Source organism: Carettochelys insculpta, chromosome 29 (assembly GCF_033958435.1).
Source record: "Carettochelys insculpta isolate YL-2023 chromosome 29, ASM3395843v1, whole genome shotgun sequence".
NCBI lineage: Eukaryota > Metazoa > Chordata > Testudines > Carettochelyidae > Carettochelys > Carettochelys insculpta.
The window spans coordinates 42476-63027 of record NC_134165.1 but is presented as its reverse complement, the minus strand read 5'-3'; the positions used below and the strand labels follow the sequence as shown (position 1 = coordinate 63027).

The 20552-nt window shown below is 47.8% G+C and overlaps 1 protein-coding gene across 1 annotated transcript; it reads left to right on the top strand.

Moving 5' to 3' along the window:
• Positions 1-12459: 12459 nt before the first annotated feature.
• On the top strand, positions 12460-19964 carry LOC142002973 (uncharacterized). The gene is made up of 4 exons (XM_074979533.1): positions 12460-12822; positions 12916-13020; positions 17279-18513; positions 19376-19964. Exons 3-4 carry the CDS (start codon positions 17850-17852, stop codon positions 19942-19944), a joined length of 1233 nt encoding a protein of 410 aa, XP_074835634.1. The 5' UTR covers positions 12460-12822; positions 12916-13020; positions 17279-17849; the 3' UTR covers positions 19945-19964.
• Positions 19965-20552: the final 588 nt, after the last annotated feature.

Below are 20552 nucleotides of genomic sequence, written 5' to 3'. Positions count from 1 at the left end.
GACATAGTCTTTCAGCCCTTATTCTTGTGTGGAGAGCAGCAGAAACAACTTTGGGATTTTGGAAACCCTTGACTGTATAGTATTTATATCCTTTAAGGGGAAGCGATGCAGGTGAGGAGGTGAAATCCAAGGTCTGCTGACTTCTAAAAATGCCCCCAACAATTTTGGAGTCAGGAGAACTTTTTAAAAGTTTTATACACCCTTTTGAGACTCTCGTTCTCACTCCATTGTTATCCTTTCATTAGCCAGTGCACCTGATCCATCCATAGAACATGGATGTCATTAGTACTACAAATTTTGGTCAGTAGTTATCTTGTTTGTGAATGGACTCCATGTGGACAAGTACTCTTCTCAGATTTCTAAAACCGAATTTGCAATGACCACTGGCCAGAGTTACCCTGTTTGTTTCTGCTATGTTGTGCATCTCGCATTTCAGATAGGCATGGCCTTGTGTTCATTTGTGACTGTTTCCACTGATGTCACCATTAAGTTATCAGGAATGCACTCCTAGGACTGCAATCAGTCCTGGAAGAAGGATCTTCCAAAGAGATGAATAGTAACAGAGAGAGAGCTGTGCTAGTCTATATACTATTAAAACAAAACAGCAGTCCAGTAGCACTAAAGACTAACAAAATAATTTATTAGGTTATGAGCTTTCGTGGGACAGACCCACTTCTTCGGATCATAGCCATACTAGAACAGACTCAATATTTAAGGCACAGAGAACCAAAAATAGTAATCAAGGTTCACAAATCAGAAAAATTATCATCAAGGTGAGGAAATCAGAGAGCAGAAGAGCAGAAGGAGTGAGGGGAAGTCAAGTATTAGATAAAGCAAAGTATGTAAAAGAGCCCCTATAATGACCTAGAAAATTGCCATCCCAGTTCAAACCACGTGTTAATGTGTTGAATTTGAATATAAAAGAGTTCAGCAGTCTCTCTTTCCAAATGGCTGTGAAAGTCCCTCTTCAGTAACAACCAGACTTTCAGGTCATTAACAGAATGGCCCACTCTATTAAAGTGCTGGCTGACCAGTTTGTGAATCAGGAGTGTTTTTATGTCTGTTTTATGCCCATTAATTCTTGGTCTAAGAGAATTTGAAGTCTGTCCAATATACAAAGCATGTGGGCATTTTTGGCACATGATGGCATATATGATGTTAGTTGAGGAACATGAGAATGTGCCTGTTTTCCAAGGAGATGAGTGTTAGACTGGCTTGAGAACTACCAGGCCTTTTTATTTTCTTGGAAAAGGGCTAGAATCTGGTAGTAATAATAGTACTGCTTGGGCTTGTTTACACTAGCCGCCGCCTTCGAAGTGGGCATGGTAATCAGCCCGAACGGGGAATAGCAATGAGGTGCTGTGATGCGTATGCAGCACCTCATTAGGCTAATTCTCACCACAGGAACTTCGAAGTTGCACAGGTACGTTGCAGTGCCTGCAGCTACATGGCTTGCCAGTGCTTTCAAGTTTGCAACTTCGAAGTTCCCACGGTGAGAATTAGCCTAATGAGGTGCTGCATATGATTTGGCCTGCTTATTAGTCTCCTAGGTCTTTGGAAGTGGTTGCACTATTAAGAGCAGCTTCCCAAGGCCCTTTGAGGCAGTGCAAGTCCATTTTGCTGGTCTCAGTGATTTCAGGTGCTTTGCTTCTGATTTCATGTGCTCATTTGCTCATATTTTTGCATTTGAGGTTGTAGCGGGTGGGCGGCTCTGTTTAAAGTACATCAATTGCATCTGTTCAAACTGATTGTTCCCTGCCTCTGGTACCTTGTGTTGTCATTTACACTTCTGCAAATTGTTTGTAAATTTCTGCTGTTCTGCTTTGGTAGCAGTTTGCATTCATTTTGCAGAGGTGCAGATGATAACATATAGTGCATGGTACTGGAAAAGATGGTTTGTTGGTTGTCAGCTGTGCTGGGTCACAGATGTGGTAAAACAGCTTTAGTTGGAGTAAAGTGTTGATTTAGCATAGTAGTTGTGGCAATGGGGATTTGAAATCTCTGCTGCAATCATTAACTCTGCTATCAGAGAGGTAGCCGTGTTAGTCTGTAGCTTCGAGAACAACATGAAGTCTTGTGGCACCTTACAGACTAACAGATATTTTGGAGCATCAGCTTTCATGGGCAAAGAACCGCTTCATCAGATGCATGAGTGGGGGGGGGTGGTTTCAGAGGGGTATTTAAAGAGTGGGGTACCAGTAAAAGGGAGGGCCAGAGCTGACAAGGTCTACTCAGCAAGGTGGAAATGGCCCAGTATCAATAGTACTTATCAAAAGAGGAAAGAACAAGTCAGATCAGACAGGGGGATGTGAGCCTTTGTCAGAGTCTAATTAACTCTGCTGGAAGTTTCATTGTCAGGTCAATTTAAGCAGCCTCAGCGGTATTATCAAATTCGGTCTAGGTCTTCATAAAGAGAGTAGTGCAGTAGCATGTATTGTCTTCCCTCCTAGAAGCTGGAAGACTTTATGAGCACATTCCACAACTTGTTTTGAACTTTTGGAAAGCTGCTAACGATGGCTGCGTTCACTGAGATGACTTTTGAGATGTGACACACACAATCTAATTTAGGGTTTGATTACTTTTTTTTTCCCTAGTAAACCAGCCAGTAGTTCAAAGGCATTAGAACATTCAGACAAACACGCAGCATATCTGACAGTGAGAATGGGCTCTAAGTACCTTCTTCTGGGTTCTTATACAAACGGTGCAGTGTGTGTGTGAGAGAGAGTTGGGAAATGTCTTGTTTTTATACTTTGGTCACTCTTTCTCCCACTCACTGTTTAAACCACAGTTTTCTCTCTGCCTCTTCATGGGTCAGGCTGAAGGGTATGGCCAGGGGAATATACCACAGGAAATCTTCAGAAACTCAGAATCTTCAGTCAACCTGTGGAACTCCTTGCCCGAGGAGGCTGTGAAGGCCAGGACTCTATTAGGGTTTAAAAAAGAGCTTGATAAATTTTTGCAGGTTAGGTCCATAAATGGCTATTAGCCAGGGATAAAGTATGGTGCCCCAGCCTTCATAACAAGGGCAGGAGATGGATGGCAAGGAGATAAATCACTTGATCATTGTCTTCTGTTCTCCTTCTCTGGGGCACCTGGCATTGGCCACCGTCGGCAGATGGGATGCTGGGCTCGATGGACCTTTGGTCTGACCCAGTATGGCCATTCTTATGTTCTTATGTTCTTATTCATACTGTGGTAGCATTGTCAGCTTTGTCTGAGGTCACAATAGATTGTAGCTGTGATCTTTCAGTAGCATCTCAGTTAAGAAGTTTGTTTTCATGTTTTAATCTCCCTTTCTAGGTTGTGGAGAGACTCCATTTGGAGAAGCAGTGCTACATATGCAATTAAAAGATAAGATTCCTCAGACCATCTAACATTCAGAGCCATCCTCCTAATGCTTCACAGGCTGATTTTGGTTGCTCTCTGCTTCTCACAGAAGCACAGCAGTTCAGGAGTGTGATCCAGTGGCTGGAAGAGGGACCTGGTAGTGGGGACACCTCAGTTATGCACAGGGCAGAGAACCATGGGAAGTTTTCTTCACATTTCTATGCTTCAGTTTACCCACTGCAAAATTACACTAAACTACCTCATAGGGCAGTGTGAAGCTAAAAGGTTTGGCAATCATACTATGATCCATTGCAACACTGTAGGTGGAAAGAACCTTCTGGTTCTTCCCATGCTAGATCCTGCTGGGATAGGGTAACACAACCAAAAGGAACTGACTACCAGGCCAGGGATACTGTAAACTTTTCAGGATAGGGAGCATCTCCTTTCTACAGTAGTCAGCATGATGTCCCCATCTTGACTGTGGTCCCTGGGTGATGCCATAATGTAAATGTAGTAAGAACAGTGGTGCTATAATAAATCTGACATCTTAAGTCTGTCTCTTTTGTTGTGTTTCTTCCCTCATATCTGAATGGAAGTAAAATATTCCTGTTCCCCATCATATCAATGTTCCTTGGTCAAAGAAGGTTAGATCTCATCAGAAACTATTAGTGATACAAGTTTCTTTCTCCCATGTTAGTTGAACATGCTCTTTCTTATGTTTGGTAGGCACTCCATGACCTTCTCATTGCTGATGAGTACAAAGGTCCATAGCATGCACCTCCCAGGCACTTTTAGAGTCAAAGGGTTTCCCACCATTGACTCTCGGAATAAAATTTATTTTTATTCTTCTGGTGAATATTAGTGGCTGTTAGAATCTGGCTATAGCCTTACAGTGATCCTGTGAGTCTGAAATATATGTAGTGATGGCTCAGATTAGAACTTCCCCTTTGGGGTGCTCTTGAATTTTGGAGAGGGTTGGATTTAGATCTGCTCCAGTGGATGGCCCACTCTAGTAATTCACAAGCTATTGGGTGAGGGAACAATGCCAATTAGGCACAGACAGCTGTATTTCTTCCCTTGGGAGAGGACTGAGATACCATGGTCCTCTTGGTTCTTACTCTCCAGGTTGCACAGATGCCACAGTGAAAATTTCATGCCCTATTATCAGAGGCAACTTGCAACTACCTTTCTGAGATGGGTCTCAAAGGAGCTGGACCCACAAGGCAGACCTGCTCTACAGCTGCTGCAGAGCAAAGTAAGTCTCTCACCTCTTGTATATGCCATATTCCTCCTACAAACGCCTGGGCACCAGTGTCCTTTTTGTGGCACAATTCCCCTTGAAGCAATTATTCTCTTAGCAGCTGCTGTAATATGCAGTCTCCAGCTGCTTCTTCCTAAGCTCTAGCAGTGTCATATGTAGCCTTTTATTAAAAGTAAATTTTGTAATGTGGTGTGACTTTGGCTCTGTCAACTACAATTTTAAGCGTAACAGCATAAAAGTCTCCTGTTTAGGTTCTCTAGAAACTCTAAATTTGAAGTCAAGACCAAAGACCATTTTATGTTTTATTAAAGTGAACAGTTATGATTACCCAAGTGTACAGAAATTCTGTACAAATCTGTGCATAAGTTACAGATATAGTTATGCATGCACCCTTGACAAAAGTGTGAGTGTTTGCTGGGTCTCCAGTGGCTTGACTATCAGTAAATTCTTCAATTCCTGCTTGAGTCACTCATAGGGAGTTCAGTTTTCCTATTCTGGGCATTCCCTTTTCATATTGTGATTTTGTGTACACCTATATTCTGCATGTTTTCATCCTCTTTTTCTTTTATTGGTGTGTTCCCTATGCTGTGATTAAAACACATGTCTGAAATGATGTGCCTTTATGGTAATTTAATTATCTAATATTAATCATCTTGGTAATATTGCATAATATCACTTGATGCCTCTTTTCCCATCAGCATAAGGCATCAAGTTATTTTTCCAGTCACTCATAACATCCTTTCTTTTCTTCAGGGCCTAAATAATGAAGCTAAAATCTTGCAGGTGTCAACTTACAGGTTCTTGAATTTTAGCTTCTCTGACTGCTGTCTAGTATATCGTTCCTCTAAATCCTGAGATATCTTATACTTTTAGATATAAAATAAACAAATTAACTATAACATACAAAGCCTGTGTATAACGTAATCATACCATCACACAGTAAACTAAAATCAGTGGCTACACATGTAATTAATAGCTAGGATGTGGATCTCTGACCTAACAGTAGGGAGATGCTTTGGCTTCTGATGCCCTGGAAATAGGTCTTTAGGGACATATTTTAAAATGCTAAAGCAATGGTTGATCCATATCTGGGCGTATAGGGGTAGTTTTTGCATGCTGGAGGCCAGTGGTGGCACTGCCCAGTTCACATTGAAAGTACCAGCTAAAGTTTCAGAGAATTCAAAAGGCCATGTCATCCTGAATATCACTCCTCCTTCACCTTCCCTTCCTGATCCCTGCTGACTCCTGTAGGAGCGGTGAGCTTTGAGAGTGCAATACATGGCTATTTCTAGTGTTCTGGGAGAGTTTTTTCTCTTCCATCTATACCCTAAACTTGTGCCTTCTCCCAGATCTGAAGACGATTTTGCCTTCCTCCCTATTCTCTCTAGAGCTATGTCTACACTACAGCAATCTGTCAATCTGCTTTGTTAACAGAAAGCGACCAAACCACCCAGGTGCTGTTTTAACAGAACAGGCCCCAGAACCTGGTTAGACAGGGTTGCATGGCCGGCAAGCCCTTTCAGGAACCCTGGCCAGGCACACACTTAAAGGTGCCCCCCCATGTTCCCTGCCCATGCTGAGGCTTGCCTACCTCATTGAGGGACAGCATAGCTCCTGCAGGGCTCAGATGCTTTCTGTGAGAGACTGTGCACCTTCCAGATAGCCATGGTGCTAGAGCATCCCCTGGGGGGGGGGCTTGGATTGGCACAGGCGCTGCAGGTTCTGCTGCACCTGATTCTGGCCACCCTATCTCTTCCTCTGGGGAGGATGAGCCCAGCACTGGGTTCGAGGAGCATGCTGTGGCTGCCACGTGGGCCTGCCTCCACTTGCCCTTGGGTGCTCAGGTGGGTCTGGAGGTACACCACCAGTTCCGAATGGTGGGACTGGATTGTCATGGGACAGTCGGATGAACAGCAATGGCTCTAGAACTTCAGAATGAGAAAGGACACCTTCCTGGAGCTGTGCACCTGGCTCACCCCCACCTGATTGTGGCCCCTCATCCCCCTGGAGAAGTGGGTCACCATAGCACTCTGGAAGCTGGCTACCCCTAACAGTTACAGCTCTGTCAGGAAGCAGTTTAGTGTGGGCAAGTCCACCATCCAGGCTGTCCTCATGCAGGTAAAGCGCTCTTAGGCTGCAGGCCCTGCACAGAGAGAAGTAAGGGTGAGGTGTCCTGCCCAAGGAGGACCCTCGGAGAGTGGGGTTGGGGGTGACAGGGATAGGGTGGGGGTGGAGAGAAGCCCTGTCTCCAGGGCATGATGCCATCCCACCCTCATGCAGACCTGCTGCTGGGGGGGCTGCCTCACATGGGGGCTCCCAGAGAGCTTGGGGAGGGGAAAGGGGGACAGGAGGGCCCACGCCCACGCCCACGCCCACGCCCACGCCCACGCCCACGGGCTCCCTTCCACAGTCTCTTGTGTGTGGTTGGTTCACTCGCCTTGCAAGTTGTGATGGCCATCAACATGCTCCTGCTGCAGAGGGTCATCTGCCACACAGACCTGGACACGGTTGTGGCCAGCTTCAGTGCCGTGCGTTTCTCCAGCTGCCTCTGGGCAATTGATGGGACCCACAATCCAATCTGTTCCCTCGCCCACAGAGCAGCCAGGTTCAACTGCAGGGGATATCACTCCATCGTGCTGCAAGCCCAGGTCAACCACTGGGGACAGTTCCTTGATGTGTATGTCAGATGGTCGGGTTGGACACGTGTTGCGCAGCTGTTCCAGAACTCTGGCCTGTTCCGGAGGATGGAAGTGAGCACCTACATCTCCCACCAGGAGCTGGCCATTGGGGATGTGACATGCCATTGTGCTTTGTGGGGGACACCACCTGCCCCCATATGCCCTGGCTTATGAGGGCATGCCCTGGGCACCCAGACCCAAGCCAGGAGCTCTTTAATGCCTGAATCAACGGCATACAACCAAGTTGAGTGTGCCTTCAGCCTCCTGAAGGTACATTTTAGATACCTCCTGACACAGCTGGACATGGGGGAGCACAATGACCCACAAGTTGCGGCTGCCTGTTGTACCCTCCACAATATTGTGGAGGGGAAGGGGAGGCCTATGTCCTGGGGTAGGGGGGGCTGGATGCTGGCCACCAGTATGTGCATCCGGGTGCAGCTCTGGTCCGCCATGCCCATCAGGACGGGCTGTGGATCTGGGAGGCCCTGAGGGATAGCTTCTTCCATGGTGCCCTATAACCCTCCCCAGGGCACCCCCAGCAAGGTATCAGGCCCATAGCTCTACCCCATCCCCCCCACGACCCTTTCCTTTGCCCCTTCCTCAGTCCCCCCCACCCCCCACTAAAGAGGGGCAGGTGGATGGTGATTGAATACCCCATCCCCTCCACCGGGTCCCCCCACAGTATTGTCCACAGGAGTGTGTGCTGAATGTTGCCTGCGGGAATTCCCCTGTGGCGGGAGCGGCACTTCTTGGTGTATCTGGTGTTGGGCCATCGTCCATGTGGCTGGCCCACTTCCAGCTGGGGCAGGGGCTGGTTCTCTCCCTCTCAACCAACCCCGCCCCCTGCTGCAAGCCATAGGCTGTGTGACATGCCGGGTATTTACTGGAGTGTCCCTCAAAGAGGTCCAGGGATGCCCTGGATGTGGCCTGGCTGGAGGGACCCAAGTACAGGGTGATTACCAGTGTGCCCTCGCTCACCTTGGACCTGTGTCTGGCTCTGGGTCTGGCAGGGAGAGGGGCCTCCTCGGCTGTGTCGATGACATCTGCTGGGGGATGTCCTTGCGCCTCAGGAGGTTGTGGACCTTGTGGAAATAGGCGCAGGACGTGGGTCCTGTCCCTGACTTCCTGGCAGCATCCTGGGCCTGCGTGTACCCCTGCCTCAGTTCTTTCACCTTTGCCTAGAATTGCTCCATCATCTGGGCAGGGTGGCCCCATGCTACCAAGGTGGTGGCCTGCTGGCTGTAGGCAGGGGCATTCCTTCTCTTGGCTGAGGGATCCAAGAGGAGCAACTCTTCAGCCTAGAGGCTGAGGAGATCCTGCAGCTTGGGTCCAGTCCAGGATGGGGGCCCAGCATTTTGTGCTCCCAGATGGCTCCTGGGAGTCCTCAGGGTTTTCCCTTGAGGTCCCAGGGGTGGGGGGGTGGGTCCTTATACTCCCTGCTGGTCTGCCATGTGGGACAGCTTTCTGGCTAGGTGTGGCTGTACTGGTGTTTTCACAGCAGTCTGCAGCTCTACTGTTTGCACACTCTCAGCTTCCAGCCACGGGGTTTCCAGGGCTCCTGGTGGCTTTAAGACTGGCTGGAGGCAGTGCGCATAGATCTGTGATTGCTGTGGACACAGCATCTCCGAGGGTCATCTGACTGGAACCATAGAGGACTTATCTGTTGATTTACTGTTGACAGAAAGCATTTTTAGTATGGATGCCCTGTGAAGCTAGGAAGGCTTAAAAACTTGCCACCTGCTGTTACTTGGTCATTGTTTCATTCTCAATTCTTTTTATTGGACCAGTCGTTTGTGAAAGGGAGAAGCTTTCAAGTTTACACAGAGCTCTGCTTCAGGTATGAGAAAGGTATTTGGAGCATCACAGATCAATGGAAGGTGGAACAAATTAAGCATAGGGAGTTAATTCTGTACATGTTGCAAGAGACGATTCAGGTCAACTGGACTCTTAATGCTTCTGCATGTCTCTCTGATATCCTGGGATGAACACAGGTATGACGCTGCAATTCCATACTACATACAAGTTTTATAATTTCGTATGCACAGATGGAGCCAATAAATTATTACCTCTCCTCGGGGTTAGAGTGAAAGACCTTGTAAGCCCCCTTCAGAGCTACTGTCACTGAAATTAGGTGGGAGGGGGAGTTAATGTAAGTGTTTTAGTTACATCCAATGGCCACCAGATGTCCTCAGTCAATTGTCCCATTATTTTGTGGTAGCAGCTAAAGGTCCAGCTGCTTGTACTAGGCACTACATAAATGCAGAAGATGATGTGATCTTTGCCCCCAGAGTTTACAATTGCATCTTCATTTTCACTGGGACTTCTTTCCTGGCCTCTTATCCATTTCCAGCTCTGGAAGCCACCTGGTGGTCTTCTGCAGGAAGGTTTCCTGACACAGTACAATGGGGACACCTGCACGTGGAAGAAGTGTTATTTCATTTTGTCAGGAAACTGCACCCTGGAATGGTTTGATTGTAAAGAGGTAAATATGTTGCTTCAGTGCTTCTGTCTGCCTTTTATGGGTTGTAAAAGTATATGGATCTTGCATAATCTCAGCCACTCAGATGCGTCGCCTGCAGACACGTACACCCAGACATCTGGACATGGGCTTGCCTTTTCAAGGGACAGTTAGTCACACTATTCTGCAAAGTTATGTTCTGCCCTCTCCCAGCTTGCAGTTCCTCCTTCTGGTTTATAGGGTTGCATTCTCCTCCTTTGTTTACTCTCCAAAATGAATGTATTGTGTTTGTTAAACAGCTATTAAATTTCATACCCAAACGTGGCTATTACTGTCAATGAAGAGACAATGAAGAGAGAGAGAGAGGCTTACTATTAGTCACTCAGACCCTAAATCCTAACAGCAAAGTTTGTGTGAGCAATTCTGCCCTTAAGCAATCATAAAGATAATTGTTTGGATTTTTTGCCCCAGGCCCAAGGGAAAGAATATAAGCCCAGAGGATCCATCACTTTATCCAGATACTTGCTGGTGACCTCAATGAGTGAATACAACAGATTGATCAACAGTCTCTGCCAAGGATTAATAGGTAAGCCTGTGTTGTGCCCTGTTTCAGAAACGTGCCACAACACAGAAGAGACTAGAGTCTTACTGGCTCCTTACAGCATTATACAGGACAGCAACTTCAAGAACTCTTCATCAACGCTAGCTCTGAATAGAAAGGGCTCCATGTCTGAATTTTAGATTTTCATCATTTTTGTTTTAAGGATAGCAAAGTCCAATGCATAAAAAGAATACTGATTATACATATGCAACGGCCCCATTGTTCAAAGAGCTGCTGCATTCTTCAGAGCTAGAGACCATAAATAAACTGAACATATTGATGTGTCTCAGACACAAGGTTTTCAGGACCTCATGCTGTTTAAATCTATTTCCTTTTTGCTATGCTCTTGTACCATCTTTTACTCTCTTTAGAAGCAGTACAGTTAGTACTGGTTGTGGGTTACAGTGGTTTATTCAATCAGATGAAGAAGCCAGTTTTCATAGTAAAGTGACATGAAATTAGAAGCAGCTGCTGAGAGATGTTGCCAATTCCTGGACTCTTTTGAGACAGTTGCTTTGTTTTGTTTCTCAGTGCTGCTTGCCAGCTCTAAAAAGAAAATGGCAGCGTGCCCTAAAAGTTCCATCTAGTTGTAACAATATGTAAAGAGATGATCACTTTATTTCATACAATACACATTAAATTTGCTCATGTATCAGGGATCTTTCTTGTCTGCTGAAATAGTCAGTGAGAAAGGATGTGAGGCTTCATCAATTACTTTCAGAACAGAACAGATTTTTGTTAATGCTAGAATAGGAAAATCCTTAGTGTATAATTATGGCACGATATTTTTTTCGAAATCCTATCTAGAAAAATGCAAATGCTTTTAAGTGACTGTGCAAGTGTCTAGTCTGATTCATTGCATTCAGATGTCTCAAATTATAGGCCAAATCTCAGCAGGTACTGATCATATGTAGTTCCCTCTAATGTCTTACAAGTAGACAGGAATTCTTTAGGGAAGTAAAATGGCAGCTGTCAAGGAGAGACACTAAGATCTTTAAGAGCTCTTTTCTGTTAGAGCAGTGTTTCTAGAAACAACCAATTCTAAATGTCATTGTTGGAAGCATGTTCTGTGCTTTCAAGTTGACTACACCCACTGGGACCAAAATCCCTTAAATGAGCCTCCAGAAGAGTTTCTGCTGTTCCTCTACCATCCATTCTGAAAGTCCTTCTGTTTCTGCACAAACTCTGCAGAATCCCAGCACACCTGGAAATCTGTCCTTCAAGATGAGATCCGATATTGTTGCACAGGTAAAATTTGGAAATGTTTGCATTATTAGACATGGGGCAACATCTGCAAATGACGCTGAAAACAGGTGTTTTTTACTGACATGAGGATCCTTTCCTAAAATTGTATGGATTTCATTCAGTGAAGGATCACCTCTGCATTGAGGGCTCAGTGAAACTGTGGAGACCTCTAGAGACTCTTGGGTTTCTAAGAACATAACAATGGCCATACTGGGTCAGACCAAAGGTCCATCTACCCCAGTATCCTGTCTGCCAACATTGGCCAATACCAGATGCCTCAGAGGGAGTGAAGTGAACAGGTAACAATATCTTTCCTGCCTTCCATCTCCAGCTTCTGACAAAAAGAGGCCGGGGACACCATTCCTTACCCAACCTGGCTAATAGCCGTCAATGGACCTAACCTCCAAGAATTTATCTAGCTCTTGTTTAAACTTTGTTATAGTCCTCGCCTTCACAGCCTCCTCTGGCAAGGAGTTCCACATTTTGACTGTGAACTGTGTGAAGAATAGTTTTCTGTTGTTTTAAACCTGCTGCCCATTACTTTCACTTGGTGTCCCCTCGTTCTTATATTATGGGAACAAGTAAATAAATTTTCCTTGTTCACTTTCTCCATGCCATTCATAATTTTATATACCTCTGTCATAACCCACCCATTTAGTTTCCTTTTTTCTAAGATGAAAAGTCCAAGTCTCTTTAATCTTTCTTCATATGGGACCCATTCCAAACCACTAATCATTTTAGTTGCCATTTTCTGAACCTTTTCTAATGCCAATATATCTTTGATCTGAATCAGGTGCACACATGATACTGATGTAAGTCCAAAGAGTGTGAAAAATTCCTATCTGGGATTGAATTTATTATTTTTAACTTGAGCAACATCAAGCAGTTTTGGCTTTCATTTCTTCAAAAGGACAAGGTCAGTGTACAGAGATCTACCAAGATAGCCAGAGGCACTTCCACGTTTGTTGTTAGTACAATGTTACTTTCTGTCATAGGTTTTATATAGCACTTATTGTCATATCATATAAGCACAAGCTGACTTACATGTAACTGGATTTGAGCGTGCTAGGACTTGATCAGACTTTTCTGATTAACCTTAGCTAAATGTTGCTGGGGCTAACATATTTTGGATTCAGTTTTACAGAGACAGGACTCCTTTGAAGTTGAGGTGTTCCTAGAAGCACTGTGATTTTACAGGCACGAGAAAGGTTGTTATGGAGCAGGGAATCTCCTCCTGGAAACAGAGCCTGAGGTTTGTAATGTGCTCAGCATTCCCAAGCAGAAATACTTAATGCATACCATGTGTTAGTAACTTAGTGAAGATGATGTTTTTCCTTGGTTTTAGATTCTCAGTAATGTGGTGATGGACGAGTTGCTTCCAATGCTGCAGTCTCAGTTCCCTGTAAATCTCAAAGGGTCAGAAACCAGGAAGAAACAGATCTGGTGCCACGTAAGTCCACAGAGCAATGCTTATGTCTGAAATCCAAAGTTATGTTTCAGGGACTAACAACAAGCAACACTTGACTAACTTTCAGACTATGCTTAGGAATTTGTGCTTTGTTGGTCCCAGAGCAAAGAACAGCTCCACTAGCTACTGTTTTAACATCCAACTCATAGTCTCTGCATTTCATGTCTCCTGTGACATTTCTGCCTATTATGTAGTGTATCGTGTAAATTTTTAAAAAGGGTATTTGTGAGGACTGTCCCAGTGGCACAAGTGACATCCTCCTTTACGGCAGCGAGACTTGGACCCTGTATGCCCGCCAGGAAAAGAGGCTGAATGTCTTCCACTTGCGCTGCCTCAGGCGCATCCTTGGAATATCATGGAAGGACAGAGTGCCCAACACCGCCGTCCTTGAGCAAGCAGGACGCTTGAAAGTTTAGGTCCCACCAAGTGCAGAGGAGCTTTATCACACAAGTTACATTGTTTGTTCAAGGTAGTTTCTTCACCAGTTCGCCTTTTCCTGCAACAGCTGATTACTTAGTCACAATCCCCACAGAATCCAAGGTCTGGTTTGCCTTGTCTCCTCAGGGGAAGAATGATTTAGGTGCACTCTTCCCCTCTCTGCATGATCTAGTAAACCTTTAAAAAGTCCCTATCAAAGTTAATTGACCATGCTTCAACAGGCAGAAAGTCTTCCTGGAAGTACTGTCTGTAGCCCCTGTTGAAATTGTGATAATTTTCCCCGACTTGCTCTCCTGATGGTTTTGTTTGTCTGGCATGGATATCTGCTTTTTTTTGGTCATAGAATACTAGGACTGGAAGGGACCCTGAGAGGCCATTGAGTCCAGCCCCCTGCCCCAATGGCAGGAACAAGTACTGTCTAAACCATCCCTGATAGACATCTATGTAACCTGTTCTTAAATATTTCCAGCAATGGAGATTCCACAACCTCCCTTGGCAATTTATTCCACTGTTTGACCACTCTGACAGTTAGGAACTTTTTCCTAATGTCCAACCTAAACCTCCCTTACTGCAGTTTAAGTCCATTGCCTCTTGTTCTATCCTCAGAGACCAAGAAGGACAAGTTTTTTCCCTCCTTCTTATGATGCCCTTTTAGACAGCTGAAAACCACTATCATGTCTCCCCTCAATCTTCTCTTTTCCAAACTAAACAAGCCCAATTCTTTCAGCCTTTCTTCATAGGTCACATTCTCTAGACCTTTAATCGTTCTTGTTGCTCTTTTCTGGACCCTCTCTAATTTCTCCACATCTTTCTTGAACTGCGGTGCCCAGAACTGGACACAATACTCCAGCTGAGGCCTAACCAGCGCAGAGTAGAGCAGAAGAATGACTTCATGTGTCTTGTTCACAACACACCTGTTAATGCATTCCAGAATCATGTTTGCTTTTTTTGCAACAGCATCACACTGTTGACTCATATTTAGCTTGTGGTCCACTATAACCCCTAGATCCCTTTCTGCTGTAGTCATTCCTAGACAGGCTCTCCCCATTCTGTATGTGTGAAACTGATTGTTCCTTCCTAAGTGGAGCACTTTGCATTTGTCCTTATTAAACTTCATCCTGTTTACCTCAGTCCATTTCTCCAATTTATCCAGATCATTTTGAATTATGACCCTATCCTCCAAAGAAGTTGCAACCCCTCCCAGCTTGGTATCATCTGCAAACTTAATAAGTGTACTTTCTATGCCAATATCTAAATCACTGATGAAGATATTGAACAGAACTGGTCCTAAAACAGACCCCTGCAGAACCCTACTTGTTATACTTTTCCAGCAGGATTGAGAACCATTAAGAACTACTCTCTGGATACAGTTATCCAGCCAGTTATGCACCCACCTTATAGTAGCCTCATCTAAATTGTATTTGCCTAGTTTTTTAATAAGAATATCATGCGAGACCGTATCAAATGCTTTACTAAAGTCTAGGTATACAACATCTACCGCTTCTCCCCATCCACAAGGCTCATTATCCTATCAAAGAAAGCTATCAGATTAGTTTAACATGATTTGTTCTTTACAAACCCATGCTGGCTGTTCCCTATCACCTTACCACCTTCCAAGTGCTTGCAGATGATTTCTTTAATGACCTGCTCCATTATCTTTCCTGGCACTGAAGTTAAGCTGACTGGCCTGTAGTTTCCTGGGTTATTCTTATGCCCCTTTTTATAGATGGGCACTATATTTGCCCTATTCTAGTCTTCTGGAATCTCTCCTTTCTCCCATGATTTTCCAAAGATGATAGATAAAGGCTCAGATACCTCCTCTATCAGCTCCTTGAGTATTCTAGGATGCATTTTATCAGGCCCTGGTGACGTGAAGACATCTAATTTTCCTAAGTGATTTCTAACTTGTTCTTTTTTTATTTCAAATTCTAACCCTACCCCTTTCCCACTAGCATTCACTATGTTGGGCATTCCTTCATCAGACTTCTCAGTGAAGACCGAAACAAAGAAGTCATTAAGCACCTCTGCCATTTCCAAGTTCCCTGTTACTGTTTCTGCCTCCTCACTGAGCAATGGCCCTACCCTGTCCCTGGTCTTCCTCTTGTTTCTAATATATTTATAAAAAGCCTTCTTGTTTCTCTTTATTCCTGTAGCTAGTTTGAGCTCATTTTGTGCCTCAGCCCTTCTAATCTTGCTCCCGCATTCTTGTGTTGTTTGCCTATATTCATCCTTTGCAATTTGTCCTTGTTTCCATTTTTTATGCAATTCCTTTTTTATTTTGAGATCATGCAAGATCTCCTGGTTAAGCCAACGCGGTCTTTTGCCATATTTTCTATCTTTCCTACGCAGTGGGATAGCTTGCTTTTGGACCCTTAATAATGTCCCTTTGAAAAACTGCCAACTCTCCTCAGCTGTTTTTCCCCTCAGTTTTGCTTCCCATGGGACCTTACCTACCAGCTCTCTGAGTTTACCAAAATCTGCCCTCCTGAAATCCATTATCTCTATTTTGCTGTTTTCCCTTCCACCCTTCCTTAGAATTGTGAACTCTATGATTTCATGATTACTTTCAACCAAGCTGCCTTCCACTTTCAATTTCTCTACCAATTCCTCCCTATTTGTTAAAATCAAATCTAGAACAGCTTCCCCTTTGGTAGCTTTTTCAACCTTTTGGAATAAAAAATTGTCTTCAATACAATCCAAGAACTTACTGGGTAGTCTGTGCCCTGCTGTATTAGTTTCCCAACATGTACCTGGATAGTTGAAGTCCCCCATCACCACCAAATCTGGGGCCCTGCATGACTTGTTTAAAAAAAGCTTCATCCACCTCTTCCACCTGTATACTTAGGTGGCCTGTATACTTTGCTCGGTTTACATGAGAGATGCATTCAAACAGGAGGAACCACATTTCTTTTGCGGAAAAAAAAGCCTTTTCATCTCCCTCGACATGTCTTGTTTAAACACAGTTTAGTCAGAATTCCAGCGGAGCTGAATAATCATCCTTTGTGGGTTGAGCTTATAAACATCATGTGTATGACATGACACAATTTAGATACAGATTATAAAGAAAGTTGGAATACACCTGAACTGGAAAGGCCAGATGAAACTCCCTGCTACGTAGCAGGGAGCCAACTGCTTCTGACATGGGAATGCTCTTAGTCACACACATCTATAGGCAGAGAGGAAGCTGTGCTAGTCTATATACTATCAAAACAAAAAAGCAGTCAAGTAGCACTTTAAAGACTAACAAAATAATTTATTAGGTGAGCTTTCGTGGGACAGACCCACTTCTTCAGACCATAGCCATACCAGAACAGACTCAATATTTAAGGCACAGAGAACCAAAAACAGTAATCAAGGTGGACAAATCAGAAAAAAATGTATCAAGGTGAGCATATCAGAGAGTAGAGGGACAGAATGGGGGTGTGTGTGTCAAGAATTAGATTAAGCCAAGTATGCAAATGAGCCCCTATAGTGACTAAGAAAATTCCCAACCTGGTTCAAAGTACATGTTAATGTGTCGAATATGAATATAAAAGAGAGTTTGGCAGCCTCTCCTTCAAGAGTGTTGTGAAAATTCCTCTTCAGTAACACGCAAACTCTTAAGTCATTAACAGGATGGCCCACTCCATTAAAATGCCGGCTAACAGGTTTGTGGATCAGGAGTGTTTTTATGTGTGTTTTGTGCCCATTAACTCTTTGTCTAAGGGAGCTGGGTCTGTCCCACAAAAGCTCACCTAATAAATTATTTTGTTATTCTTTAAAGTGCTACTTGACTGCTTTTTTGTTTTGATATTATCTATAGGCAGCTTTATGCTTTCCTGTTTGGAGGACTTTTCATGTGGTGTTTGTGGTAAGTTCCAGTATTCCAGTGTTGAAATATCTTTTGCCATTCGCCACCTTTTTCGCTTCCCACAAATTGTAGTCCACATGGTTCCCATGGGTTAGTGTGGTGGAAATCCATTTTACAACCATGTTGTCATTTCAGGGATGCATATTTCTGGTTGCTTTTCAGAGCTGCGTCTACACGTGCACGCTACTTCGAAGTAGCGGCACCAACTTCGACGTTAGGCGGCGAGACGTCGAAGTCGCTAACCCCATGAGCGGATGGGAATAGCGCCCTACTTCGACGTTCAACGTCGAAGTAGGGACAGTGTAGACGATCCGCGTCCCGCAACGTCGAAATTGACGGGTCCTCCATGGCGGCAATCAGCTGGGGGGTTGAGAGACGCTCTCTCCAGCCCCGCAGCTCACTGGTGGCCGCGTGGAGCGGCCCCTTAAAGGGCCCCTCCCCCGCCCTGACTGCAGGAGGCTGAGGGAACGGAGCCTGCACATGCGGTGGAGAGCCTGCCCAGCCCTCAGCCCCTTCTGCAGCCATGGCTGCCCAGCAGCCCCCCCAGCACCCCCAGGGGACCCCCCCCAAGGGCAGCCAGGGCAGCCAGCAGAGCCAGAGGACCAAGCAGTATGGGAAGCGGCAGCGGGGCCCCTCTTGGACGGAGGCCGAGATGTGGGACCTGCTGGGGCTCTGGAGCGAGGAGGAGGTGCTCCAGGTAGTGGGGAGCAAGAGACGGAATGTGGATGCGTTCGCTCGGCTGGCCGACGGCCTGGCTGCCCGGGGTCACCCTGCCTGCACTCCTGACCATGTGCGCAGCAAGGTGAAGGAGCTGCGGCAGGGTTACGCCTGGGCCCGGGATGCGGCCAGCCGATCTGGGGCCGCCCCAGTCACTTGCCCCTTTTACAGGGAGCTCAGGGACATCCTGGGCTCCCGGCACACCTCCCCCCCTCCGGCCACCCTTGACACTTCGGCTGACGAGCCCCAGCAGGCCCTGCAGCCGGGCTCCGGCCCGGAGGTAAGCCCCGCACCCCGGGGGTCCCCCCCGGAGGCCATCCCCGGGACATCACGGCAGGGGGAGGAGGAGGAGGAGGAGGGGGGCTCCTCCTCCACCGATTCCAGCCTGCAGATCCTCCTCCTGCCATCCCGGAGCAGCAGCAGGGCCTCCGACCCCCGGGGATCTCCGGACCGTGGGAGCGGACCCACAGGTAGGTACCCCTCTCTGGTGGATACCCCGGGGCTGGAGGGGCGGGGGGAACAGAGATGTGTCCAGGGCCCCCCACACGCTCACATGGCCATGGCCCCAAGGACACCAGGGACAGGGCCCTCACAGCACTGCAGCCAGCAGCCCCTGCCCCCCGCCACCCTGCATGACAGTGCCATGCCCCATCCCCAGGCCAGGGGGGAGCGGAACCTCGAGGGGCCCCCGGGTGGAGGGGGTGGGACACCCCGCAGCACCAGCAGGCGATGGAGTGGGGGGAGTGCCAAAGGGAGACCCAGGCTACAGATGAGCCACCCGAGCCGAGGAGCTCCCAGGGCCAAAGGAGGATCCTGGCGCTACAGCTGGCAGGTGACACCTCTGCCCTGAACAAACAGGAGGGAGGAGCCGAGCTGGCTTTGAATTGGGGGGCGAGGGCGGGGGCCACAGGTAGAGGCTAGGGGAAGGGAGAGCTGATAGGCAGCCAGCCAGAGGAGAGGGAAAGCTGCATCGCAGAGGGGCCCCCCCTTGGGGTCTTCTCCCCACGACGAGTTGGAAGGACTGTCTCTTCCGACAGCTGGTGCTGTCACTCCTGCCAGAAACTGGCCAGCTGTGGCCTAAGAAACCTCTCCTGCTCTCAGACCCTGCGGGCTGAAGTGAGAGTCGCTCCCACCAGGGGACGGGCTGCAGGGCAGGGGGACCCCTGAACCCCATCCATCACAGCAGCATCTCCCGGGGACGGGGATGGGGAACCTGCAGCACAGGGCGGGGGGGACAAAGGCCACGGCTCGGGGACCACACTAACGCCTGTCTCCATTCTTCTTTCCCCCCTCCTCTCCTGTGTCCTGCACCTGCACCGGCACCATCCGAAGGACCGGAAGAGAGCGCCGGCGAGGCGTCGGTCGTCCCGGAGACTCCTCCGGGACCCTCGCTCCAGGGTAGCCCCTCGGCCGAGGAACCACCGGCCCCGCGGAGGGCAAGACGGCGGACCCCGCGCCTACTACCGGCGGTGGCCACAGACCCCCAGCTGCTGGCCATCCATCGCCGGCAGCTGGAGGTGTCGGAGCGGCAGCTGGAGGTGTCGCAGCAGTACATCCGGCTGCAGGAGCAGGCGCTGGCCTGGCGCCGAGAGTCATGGGGGGCCCTTGTGGACACTGTCAACCGCCTGGTTGATTTCCTGGCCCCCCATGCCGCGCCGGCCGCGCCACCGCCTGCCATGGCCGCTCCTGCAGCCCCACCACCGGCTGCTCCAGCCGCCGCCGGCCCGTCCGCCGTCGCCCCACCACCTCCCCGCGAGGGCCACCGCGCCGAGGGACCCCTGGAGCCACCCGAGACTCGCCGGCGCCGATATGTTCCGGTGGAGCCCGCTCCCACCCAGCCGCGGACCAGACTGCAGGCCCGCCGGAGCTCCCGGCCGGGAACGCCCACTGGGGGCCTGTAGGGGGTGAGGGGCCCGGGACGTGGCCCCCCCCCCCGATGGACAGACTTTGGGGACTGGGTGGGTGGGTGCTGCCCCTGCTTGCCCCGTCCCCCCTGTAAATAGTTCTCCCCGTTCTCCTCCCTGCTTTTTGGTTTTCTTTTGTTGATGGCGCACCCTGTTTGGATTTTATTGTTGTACATAGTTTTATTTGTGCCCATCTTGCTTTTGTTACATGTTTGTCCCTCCTTTTTGCTTTCCCTTTCACATGTGTATATTTTTCTATTTAAAAAAAAAAAAAGGTTCAGCCAAAGAAAACACTTACGTTCACCCACAAGTTCGATCTGTCGTTTCTCCTGGACAAGTGGGGGTGGGCGGTGGGGTGCTCCATTGTGGTGTGGGCGTTGAGGCAGGAGTGTGGGGGAGGAAGGGGCGGGCAGTCGGGGGCCTGGGCAGAGTTCACCCCGCGGCCTGGTTGTCGAAGTGGGCCCGCAGGGCCTCCCGGACCCGGGTCCCCTCTGGGTCCACCTGCCGACTGGGGGCAGCAGGTGGCTGGACGTGTGCCCTGCCGGCCTCGGCGGCCCAGCCCTGAAGGAAGGTCTCCCCCTTGCTCTCGACAAGGTTGTGCAGGG

What these genes read in the sequence shown, in the direction of transcription:
- LOC142002973 (XM_074979533.1), top strand. Translation starts at nt 17,850, where the DNA reads ATGGCTGCCCAGCAGCCCCCCCAGCACCCCCAGGGGACCCCCCCCAAG. An exon ending in CCGTGGGAGCGGACCCACAG is followed by an intron (nt 18,514 to 19,375) that starts GTAGGTACCCCT and finishes CACCATCCGAAG; the next exon opens with GACCGGAAGAGAGCGCCGGC.